The following is an 11,157-nucleotide window of genomic DNA, read 5'->3' as shown; positions in this document are numbered from 1 at the left end:
GGACTTGCCCGTAAACCATCTGATATGTGGTAGATAATCCATGCATCTAGTAATTTCAGTACTTCTTTTTCTCACCACTTTCGTCAATGCTAGATTCGATCTACACTGAACCTCCACTAGTAGCTTTTGACTCATCCTCCATTAAGATTTTGTGCCTACAAAGACTATGACTAATTTCCCAATATTAGCTATCATCCATTCAATTGCAGTTTTGTGCCTCTTTAGTACCTCTAATAATTTTTTCCTCCTCCTTTGTCATATCATTCACAATGATTACAGTAAGCATAATAGAATCTTCCAAATTAGCATAATAAAGATGTGATGGTAAAGGTTTTAACTCAAACGTTGGGGCCTTTTCCACTGAGGATACTACGATGATGGATTGCACCAAAAGACTCATATTGCCAACGTCTCCTATCCATAGGTTGTTTAGCAGATTGTAAACCACATCCCTTCATTGCTAAATTATTTGATTTTGACTATGCAATATATGCCTTATATGGATTTGGTAGATGTTCGACCTCAAAGTTATTAACTATAAGCTTATCAAGGATATCTATTAGGCAACAAGTATTAGAAGTCAATGGATGTTTGATCGCCTTGAACACATTGAATGTGACCTACTTATTGTACACTCTAAGAATTATCTTTGTACCATATACATCAATCAACTTTCTTCCAGTGGCTAAGAAAACTCTTCGCAAAATTAGAGAAATGTTTGCACACTCTTCCATGTCTAAGATAACGAAATCCATCGGGAAGATGATTTTATCAACCTTTATAGCACATCTTCAATGATATAATAGATTTGCCAGCCAGTTACAATAAGATAGTTGCTGGTTTTGTTTCTCCTAATCCAAGAGACCTATAGTAGTATTAAATTTATACTGCGCCTAAATCACATAATGGATGCTTAAAATAATTAGAGCTGATTTTACGTTGTATAGTAAAACTCCCCCTGTCTTTTAATTTAAGTGGTTCATTCTTTAGGAGAATTGCACTACATTGCCCGTTATTTCATGTTTTTCTAGCTCCATTTTGTTGAAAAGAATTACCTTTTTAGAGATTTGGCTTAGCTGGACATTTGTACCAATGCATCATTGAAAGGAACGATGATGTGCAACTTCTTGAAAACCTCCATAAACTTTGTAAATTGCTTATACAACTTCTTCTTCTTCTTCTTCTTCTTCTACAATTTTTGATGGAAAAGAATTGGTGGTACATAAGCCTTGATTGGACTTGGTGCGCTTGCTGTTGTTATACCTTTTCTCTCTTCCCCATCCACTATGATTGGTGCCCTTTTTTTCCTTATTGGTTACTTCAATTTTTACCTCATTTTCTTTTCTTTTCTTTCTAGCCTTTTTACATTTATCTCGGGTACATGTATTCCGCTTCTAGTTTTCATAGCCTGCACTCGCTCTTTTGGATTGCTCAATGTATTGCTTGGCAATGCTCCTCGTGGTAGTTCAGCAAGTTGCTATGTTATCTAACCAATCTGTGTTTCCAACTTTTTAATAGTTGCTAACTTATTATAGAAATTTGTATCAATTTGTTCGAATACCTTGTCAGTCATTTGTATGTATTAATTGAACAACTCACCCAAACTTGGTTTTTTCACCTGTTGGGAATTATCTAAATTATTTGTATTAGACCACTGAAGTTTAGGTGTTGCCTCCATCCTAGATTATATGTTTGTCCGTATGTTGAAATTGTGGGAACCATTCTGAATGAAGCTTAGTTGTTCGTCTTTAAAGCTTGGAGATAAGCCATTTTTTGTAGCATGATTGGCCACACAATTCTCACATGCTCAGCTAACTATCTCTGCATTTGCTCCATGATTTTGTGATTTTACAAATAATTCCATCTATTTTGTCAAAGGAGCAATCTATGCATTGGTAGATCCTGTGTAGTCAAATTCATGAATTTCAGCTACTTTTTCGTACCCTATTTCTGATGAGAACATTGAATGTATAGTAGAAATCAACTCAAATTTAGCTATGCATTGTCAAACTGATTTACCAATGACGAATCTGTTTGTAGAGGAATCCACCTGAATTTAGCGAGTAGTAAAAGTCCATGGTAAAAGCATTGCATTTGATTACGTCTACTTATTCCAAGGTTTAAACACTTTCTCATTAGCTCCTTGTATATGTTCTACACTTCATGATATCTCTCCCCATCTCATTGCTGGAATGTTTGAATTTTTGCTACTTTTTCCAGTAGGAAGAATTTGTTGCAAACTTTTCTTGTCAAGTCACCCCATGTTGTTATACTTCCATAAGGCTCGGCATCTAACCAATCAAAAACTCCATCCCTCAATTTCCATGAAAATAAATATAGTTGGATAGCATCTTCATTAACTCTTAGTGCATGAAAATTCTGGCAATTTTAGAGAAATGAGGAGATAAGTTTGTTCAGGTTTTCGTATGCTAACTCATAGAATTGGAGAGTGTTGTTAGCCAAGTTAATCCAATCCGGCCTTATCTGAAAGTTATTCTGCCTGAAATCTGGATATACAATAATAGAGCGCTTAGTGCTATTACAGATTCTAAGAACATTGAAATTAACAAGTCTCATTTATCTATATCCACTTGTTCGTGTTGTTGGTTTTGCGTTGCCATTACCCTAGAGGCTCCTTGTCCAATTGGTTGTATCAGAATGTTTTGAACATCAACCATGTGATGTTTCTCTTTTTCGTATGTGTTCCTTGTGTCTTCGTCTATAGCTACGTTCTATTTTTGAATCAAAAGTTCAAGATCATCGCATTGAGATCGGACCATACAAAGAACACATTTTATTTGTAAATATGAAAAAATAAACTAATCAAGTAACAATCAAAAGTAAAATAAACTGAAATTAAGCCACTGTTTGGCCCACATTCTCTTTTATTTTTTTCCTCTCTCTTATTTTCAACCATACAATTTTATATAAAATAATATTACATGCAAATCAAAAAACTTTCCATTCTTTATCAACCGCACATTCTTCAAAAAAACACTATTCCAAACATTAAAAGTTGGAGAAAAATGGGGGCCAAATGGGTAAATGTAAATAATCTCCAAAACGGCGCTAAATATTTGTTGTGTTTTCTTTTTCTATTACAAGTGTACAATATCGAACAAGTATATAATGGACCTTTGAGTTCGAATAATTGTTCTCATGAGGACTATTATTCATTCCTAGTTTAATATTTCACACTTTCAACAAATGAAGAATAAAAGATGATTTTGTAATTGATTGTCTAAATTATACTAACTACTAGAAGTCATCAAAGGCACATAAAAATCGAATTAGGGTTTCAAATATGAAAGGGATACAAGGGCTTACAAATTCATTTGTTTGATTAACATTAATTCTTTAATCAAGATTTATAACCTAATGTAGTTTTTGATCGAATTCTTCTAATTTATTCAATTTACTCATCCTGAGTTCTCATTGATTCTATTTAACTAAGTCAATTTTATATCTCTATGTGAATCTTGATAAACCTTAGTTAAGTGCATTTAATTATTAAAAATTCATGTAATGATAACATTAATTAGCATAAATTTCTCTAAGTTTTACACTAGTTACTAGATTTTATTATGAGCTATAAATCTAAAATTCACCTCTCTACTAATCAATGACTAATTGACCAAAGAATTTAAGCATTAAACTCCATGAATAAAACTAACACATAAACTTTTAAAAAACTAGAATCTTGTGAATAGAAATAAAGGGTCGAAATAGATTACATTATTTTGCCCTAATGAAAAGTTTAGCTACTCATGACAGATGAAAAAAAAAAAAAAAAAACCACTAAGAATATTAATGGAATACATCACTGGGAATTGAAAAAGGATTTAGAAAAGTGATGACTCTTGCGCCAAGATGATCTTCTTTTTTCAATCAATTCACAAACACGAGCTTTGAGATCTTGATTTCTTGTTCTTCTTCAATGGATTGGCTTTCCTAGTTCTCAAGTTGTATCATTGTGTTTCTCAGTGTTTGAAACCTCTCAAAAGTGCATCTTCTTATTTATTTATATTTTTTCTAATTTTTTTCCCGAATTTGGAGTCTTTATGGACTTTTAACGGACCAAAAGTCAACACTGTTGGATGCTTTAGATGGAGCCTAGCTAGGCGCCACTTCTCGACTTCTTTTTTCTTACGCGATAGGGCTTTTTGTCCTTCCTTTTTTTTTTTTTTTTTGTTTTGGCCTTTTCCATGTGAGTGGCACTTGGGTGCCACTTGGTGGCGCTTGGGCATCCTGTTTGCATAGAAAATTGACTATTTTGCCCTTTGTCTTCTCTTTTCTCTTTGATTTATTCCAGGCCACATGTTTCTCCAATTTTTACATTGGTAACACCACTTCACCAAACCTACAAAACAACACTAAAACGCACGTTACAATGTTCTATACTCATAAGATCTAAACAATTATTAAGTTAAAATAGTAAAAAAATGTGTGAGTAAAACCAGTCACCTTTCATAATCAAGATGGAAGATTTTGTGTTGTTTTTATTTGGTTGATGATAGAGAATTTTTGGCAAGAATTTATTTCTTCTTGAGAATGATCTTCCCTTCAACGTATTTTCTCTTCACACCAAAAAGAAAGAAGTTTTTGTTGTTTATAAACTGTATTGACAATTCTAGATGGTTTAGAGTGTTTAGATGTTGAAAAAGAAAAAAGAAAAAAGAATTAGGGTCTTCTCGTAAATACGAGCACTCGAGCGCCCTTTGGACGGACATCGAGGGGTCCATCTCTGGAAAAGCAGCTTGAGCACTCACTTGGTGTTCTTAGAGTGCTCTTGGATCTTGCTTGACCTTCTTAAGCTCGCATCAAGCACTACTCAAACTACTACCAATACTTGTCAACTCAACCCCAAATAAATAATATTTGGACGCAGAACTTGCTAAGATTTTAGACCTAATATAGTTCTTAAAGAGTTCAATTTCCTTGCTCAATCCATGATCAATATGAGTTTGAAACTTCATTATAAGTCTCGAAAGTCCTTCGCATGGCTACAGTATAGCAAACTAACTAGAAAAGAACATTACAAACATTTTGACTACAGTAGATATTCAAAACTTGAAGATCTTGCAGAACGACCTTAATCGATCCAAATGAACTAAATCAAATGGCACTCTTTGTTTCATAAAGAGTTCCACACTTACAAAGGGTTGTCTATTTTTATAGTTGCCTTAAGAGACATTCCTTCTTCACACAATCCATATGGTCGTTGTGCAAACTTCAGAGGCGGACAAAACCACCCCTGATTTTATTTTGTAGTGTTTTATATATTACCACTGATGAGGACTCATGCATCTTTAATCTAATCAACATATTTATTACCAATGTTATGACTTCTACCTGTATCAAGTTGTAAAAATTGAACATATACAAATCTAGTAGATCTCGAGTTCAAGTTTTAGTGAATGATGCGTTCAAACACAAAGTATAAGATCTCAATTGCTTCAATTTCATCAAAGTGACGAGGGAAAAAGAGTGAAACACCCGTTTAGCAATAGTACAAGTGAAGGCTAACTATGATGAGAAGTTTGGGAAAATAGCGAGGGACTCGCGAATGGATTAGAAAAACAGAGAATTTTTTCACCGTAGGAAGGACTTATGTCTGATTAGTTATTTGACGAAACAATAGCTCGATAATTAGTAGCTCGAGAAAACCTTTATTTGGGCGAAGGATCATGTGAATGATACTGACTCTCATAAAAGAGATTTAATTTTGCATTAGGCTGCATAGTAGCCATAATCTACCCGCATTTCCTTTAATTCTTCAGTTTATCTGATCACCTCCTCTTCCATTTGCTGGCAAATCCTTTTACATTTTCAGGGTTTTGGCTTTACATAGACAAAGATTAAGCAGAAAGTTACAAGATAAAGTACTTTTCATTCTCCATCACATTCTCCCCACGAACCATAAGACAAAAATCTTGAAAACCACAATTAGAAAACGGTAAAATGAAAGAGAAGACTGTTTAAAAATCTCAATCTTTCTTTGATTTCTTCTTCTGTTCTGAGGATTCAAGAAGATCTTCCAAAACTCTATTATCCAAATATTCCAACTCAATCTTCTCTTCTCCTGCTGCTGATGGATAAGAATACGATGAAGACGAGGACAAGGACGAGGATGAAAATGTAGTAAATGCTGGATTATAAGGAGGAATAGTCAGTTGAGAGTAGTACTCATTTGGGAAATTCAATATTGCAAGATGACCCTTAAACCTAAAGGCGGCACGGTCATAAGCTCGGGCTGCGGCCTCAGCGTTATCAAATGTTCCGAGCCACAAGCGCGCTCCCTGCCTCGAGGGATCGCGTATTTCAGCTGCGAACTTTCCCCAAGGCCGCCTCCGGACACCCCGGTACCGAACTTCCTCTTTGCCTTTCTCTTCCTTGCCTTGCATGGCCTTACCTCTTGAACTAGAAGAACTTCCTTCCATTTCCTTGATGTTCAACTTGAATTATATTTGTATCGTTTTTGGCAATTCAAATTTGGTGGCCGAGAGAAAAGTTTGTAAGTTGACGGTTAGCTACTACATTATGGACGTGGGCATTTATACAAGATTCATGACTGTTGCAAATAGTTATATACGTATATATTAATATATATCAGACACAAAAACATACTTTCTAGGAAGTTTCTTCAAATATGTAAAAGATTTGGATTCCAAGACCGAATCGAATGTGATATTCAAAAGGGTCCGAAACTATTTTCTTTACTAAGAATTGTATCCATACAGTGTATGATATTTTACTTTCAAGAAATAGATTTTGTTACCCTACGAGACAGTAAGAAAAGGAAAAAAAATCCCTCTTAAGAGTTGTGCTTTGACTTTAGGGAAAAAAATTCCTCTTAAGAGTTGTGCTTGGACTCTATTCTACTTTATGCTCCATTCTGGGACTCTTTTTAAATTATCGCATCAAGAGCACGTTTCACTTATCGTAAAAGTTAATTTCACATTTTTTTCTTTAAGGAAAAAAAGGTGCTTTGTTTAGGCTTTTAGGACAACATATAAAATTATATGTAAAAAAGGAACTAATGGTCGCCAACATATTGCATGCCCTGACACTGAGTTGACCTTCCGTCTTTAGAAACGAGCAAGTTGGTCCCCAACCTTTGATTATAGTCGCAAAATCTTAATGATATAACTTGAGTTTGTCGCACAATTCTCACATGCTAAAACTGCATGAAACTAGATTTGTTCACCAAGTTAGGATGGGATCTTAAAGTTTGATATGAGACATATTTTCATGAGATCACGTGATAATTTAACAAATATTTAAATGTTTTCTTCGTTGAAATTAACAGTGTAAAATATGGAAAAGCTGATGATAAAAGTTTTAATTTTAAAGTTTGTGACGAACTTGTTAATAGAGCAGTAAGTTGGGGACTAATATTGTAATTTTTAAAATTATGTCTTAGGGACTTATGTTGCTAAAAGTTAATAAAAATTGTTGGGTTGTCTAAATTATGTAGTGAAAAGTGGATCAAAGTTGTAGGAACTATGTACTTAAAAGTGAAGTTTGATTAGCCAAACATACCATTGTTTCAAAAATTTATTTTTCTAAAATTCATTTTTAACCATACAATCTCCTATAAAATAATGTTGCACATAAATCCAAAACTTTTCTTACAAATTCAAAACTTATTTTCCTCTAAAATTTCATTTTAATGAAACCCAAACAGGGCTATATGCAAATAGGGGTTATATGTCTTTGGACCCTTTACTTTTTATCAATTGACATGACTTGGAGAATAAATGGAAGGAGGAAAAGTAAATTGGAATTTTTTTACATAAAGAATTAAGACCAAACAATTATAATTGTTCTTTAACCTTAACTTTAATAATATTAAATCTTAAAATTCTTGGTGCATGCATAAGTTGGCTAATGAAATAATTTATTAATTACTTTTTAGTCGCCAAAAGGAATACAATCAAACGTTGAAAGAAATAACATGGCACGAGGGATTTGAATTCAGTTTGACCTCTCTGTAAAAAGCCAAAAGAGTAGTTCACGTTAGAGAATTGGTAATTAGTCATTCGTTTTAGGCCTTCAAAGTCTAAATATTTGTCTAATCTATAATTAATAGAAGTTTTACCATGTAAAACAAATTTAAAGATTGTCTTAATTTGTTCAATCTTGATAGTGGCTACACTCTTGTGCAAGTTCTTGATATAAAAGTAAAAGATTCTGGTCATGTCCTTGAACTAATTCCCAAATGACAACTTTGTAAATGCTGTGACAAAGTAAGCTTTCCATCTTACGAAAAACGTGGATTCTTTTTGGGCTGTTGGATGGTATTGAGGGGTCCATTATCTCAGAATACAAATTGTTTCTATCTGCGAAAACTCATTCGTCTAATCCTCTTTTGATTATTGAAGTCAGATCTTTTACTGATCTTGCATTTGTAATGTTCAATATTTCCAATTTGTGTGTGTGAATGTTGATGATCTGAGGGTAGGTTTGGCTTGCGTGAAGTCTTGTGAACAGTGGCTTTTTAGATTGGGAGATCTTGGTTTAAACCGAACGTATTGAACTATTTTTACTAGTTCTTCAGCGCAAATTCCTAATTAAGAGGAAGATACTTGTAGAGTAGGATGGTTTTTGGCCGAATGGCAAGCCTTCGAGAGAGCAATCTTTTCCTTCTCTTCATATTTTCTGATTGCTTCCTATTTATAGACTTTTTAATGGTATCAAAGCTTTCGGTGGAGGTGAATATAGAAAATCTACATGGATTTACCGCTACATGTTAAAAATATTCTTGAGCCGAGGCTGCCTCGATGTGCAGGAGTTGACTGAACGCACAGGGCCTCAACATTATAGGAGCACCAAAAAAATTTATTGAGCATTTCTTTCTTTCCTTCTTTAGATTTTTAATAGCATCTTTTCACATTGTTGTTACCATCAGGGTCACTGTTAGGAAATTCCTCATCAGGTTCTAATTCTTCTTTTTAGTAATATTGACTTAGTTTGGCTCTTTTCTATGAAGTTTTCGATGATAGTTTAGCTCAAAACAACAAGACCATGGCTATCCTTTTACTAGTTTTCCATAGATGAAGCCAATTTGTTGATCTCTAAGTGATGATCAATAAATTCATCTCACCTAGTCGGGGTTTTTCCCTACTAAACTCGTTATTTTGCTGCTCAATAGGCGCAAGAAGCGAATGACTATTTGGTAGGAACTTATTTCATATTGAGCATGTCTTTCTTCATCTAGGCTCACCTATTTATAGATTTTCATCCAAGCATTGGGGGTAGATGGGTCTTTTCGTATTGGTGACATATGGCAGGCTTTGATTGAATAACTTCTAACTAGTTCTGGACTCGGTTCAGATTTTATATACTATCTTAATCCTTCCATTTTGCTCAAGTATATTGATTCACATTGTGTATTTAATTTCGTGTATATGTTTTTTTCCCTTATGAGTGTTTTTAACTCATTTTAGGCTAGCGTTTACTTTCGGCATCTTTATAATGCTCATTTAGATGAATATTTCATATTTAACAGTATATCTTTCTCGAGTAAAAGGTGACCGCTAAAATTATAAGCCGCAAGTGTATGGATTGCATTTAAGTAATAAAGTGAATTGAAGAGTTCGACTTGCTGATTCCACGAAAAATGTTTACTCAATTACACAATAATTAATTTAATTCTAACAGTGAAACACACAATAAAATTTTGATTTTTAAAATGAAAAATTTTACTAAATACTCTACGAAAATAACAAATCTAAAAATTACAAAAAATTGATAGTTGGCATTCGTGATTTCACTTAACCGTCATTTATTAATTTCTCCACAAACAAATTACTCATTTAGTATGTTAAACCCGATTTTTCTATTTTAACTTATTATCTCTCTCAAGCTAAATTAGATATAATCAATTGGTTTAACCTAAAATATCTCTATGATACTTTTTCTGAAAATAGATCAATGGGTCAACTAGGATCATGAGTATATCTATGTCTCTTACAAGACTATATGGTCTAAAATGCACTTTATTCTTTCAAGGATGGCGTAAATCACTCAACACAATCATTGATTGGCCAAATAAATGAATAACATGAAATACAATACAATAGGAAATACTCAAAAATAAGTACTTAAATATTAGATAGCAAATATCGAAATTAATCAATCTAGGTTAAGTTTCATCAATCATCACAACATCAAAAAATTTAGGTCATTTTATATGAATGATAAAAATGAGAAGATTTATAGCAATATATTACAATTGGGGAAAATAATGGATGAAAAAAATAAAATAAAAATGGGCCCCATCTTTTGGTTGGATTCTTAAGGGTTTCAATGGCTTAGCCTTGATTTTTTCTTCTCTTTGGGAATGAAATGAATGACGAATAGATGAAGAATGTGACAAAACAGGCCATCGTGTCCGTCGGCCAACGCTCGGTCTTTCTACCCAAGTACTAAAGCAGCCCGTACATACGGACATTGCCCTTTTCGTTTTTTGCAACTTTATTCTCCACAATTTGCACATTAGGTCCCTCAACTTTGATCTTGTAAATCTTGGTCCTCAAATGTTAACTTTTATCTCAACCACGCCCTTGATAATTGCTTTCAAAGTCTTTCAACTTTCGATTCTTGTACAATTTGATCCCCAAATTCACATTTTTGTACGCTTTTGATTCCTTTTCGTTTCATTTTACCATGTTCTCCCCAAATTTAAGTTCTTTGACACTTAGGCTTATACAAGGTAATTCAAACCACTAGTTATCTAAAGTCCCCTTCAATTACGTATGCACAGTTTCTGTTAAAATTTTCAGTAAAAGCTCAAGATTGACCGCACTCGCTTAAGCGTTCTTCTTGATCCATATAATGATCTTTAGGTCAATAACTCCCTAATTTTTAAAGACCAAAGGGTATTAGATTTTGAGATACCATAATAGACTTACTAACTTGAATAAAAAAGGCTATAGTTCAAGATAAGAAGTAATAAGTACGATGCTTCTTTAAACAATATATTTGTTAGCCAAAGACACTCCACACAAATATATTTAACATGAAAGGGATCAACAATTTCCAAATATCTTATCGACTCGACCTCCCCCAAACCTATCTCACAATAGGGTTAAGTGGCATAGAATGTGGGTTGATAGAAATTTTCACACAACTCATAACCTAGATCTATCAATT

The 11,157-nt window shown here is 33.5% G+C and overlaps 1 protein-coding gene across 1 annotated transcript; it reads right to left on the bottom strand.

Moving 5' to 3' along the window:
* Positions 1–5,798: 5,798 nt before the first annotated feature.
* On the bottom strand, positions 5,799–6,476 carry LOC111376999 (ethylene-responsive transcription factor ERF098-like). Its single transcript, XM_023000012.1, has one exon. It carries the CDS (start codon positions 6,438–6,440, stop codon positions 5,988–5,990), a length of 453 nt encoding a protein of 150 aa, XP_022855780.1. The 5' UTR covers positions 6,441–6,476; the 3' UTR covers positions 5,799–5,987.
* Between the last annotated feature and the right edge of the window lie 4,681 nt (positions 6,477–11,157).

This window comes from Olea europaea, unplaced genomic scaffold, assembly GCF_002742605.1.
Source record: "Olea europaea var. sylvestris unplaced genomic scaffold, O_europaea_v1 scaffold1592, whole genome shotgun sequence".
NCBI classification, from domain to species: domain Eukaryota; kingdom Viridiplantae; phylum Streptophyta; class Magnoliopsida; order Lamiales; family Oleaceae; genus Olea; species Olea europaea.
The sequence above is the reverse complement of the archived record's forward strand: the minus strand, read 5'-3'. Positions and strand labels throughout refer to the sequence as shown.

Excerpts from the sequence above, each read along its gene's own strand:
- LOC111376999 (XM_023000012.1), bottom strand. The coding sequence starts at position 6,440 with ATGGAAGGAAGTTCTTCTAGTTCAAGAGGTAAGGCCATGCAAGGCAAG.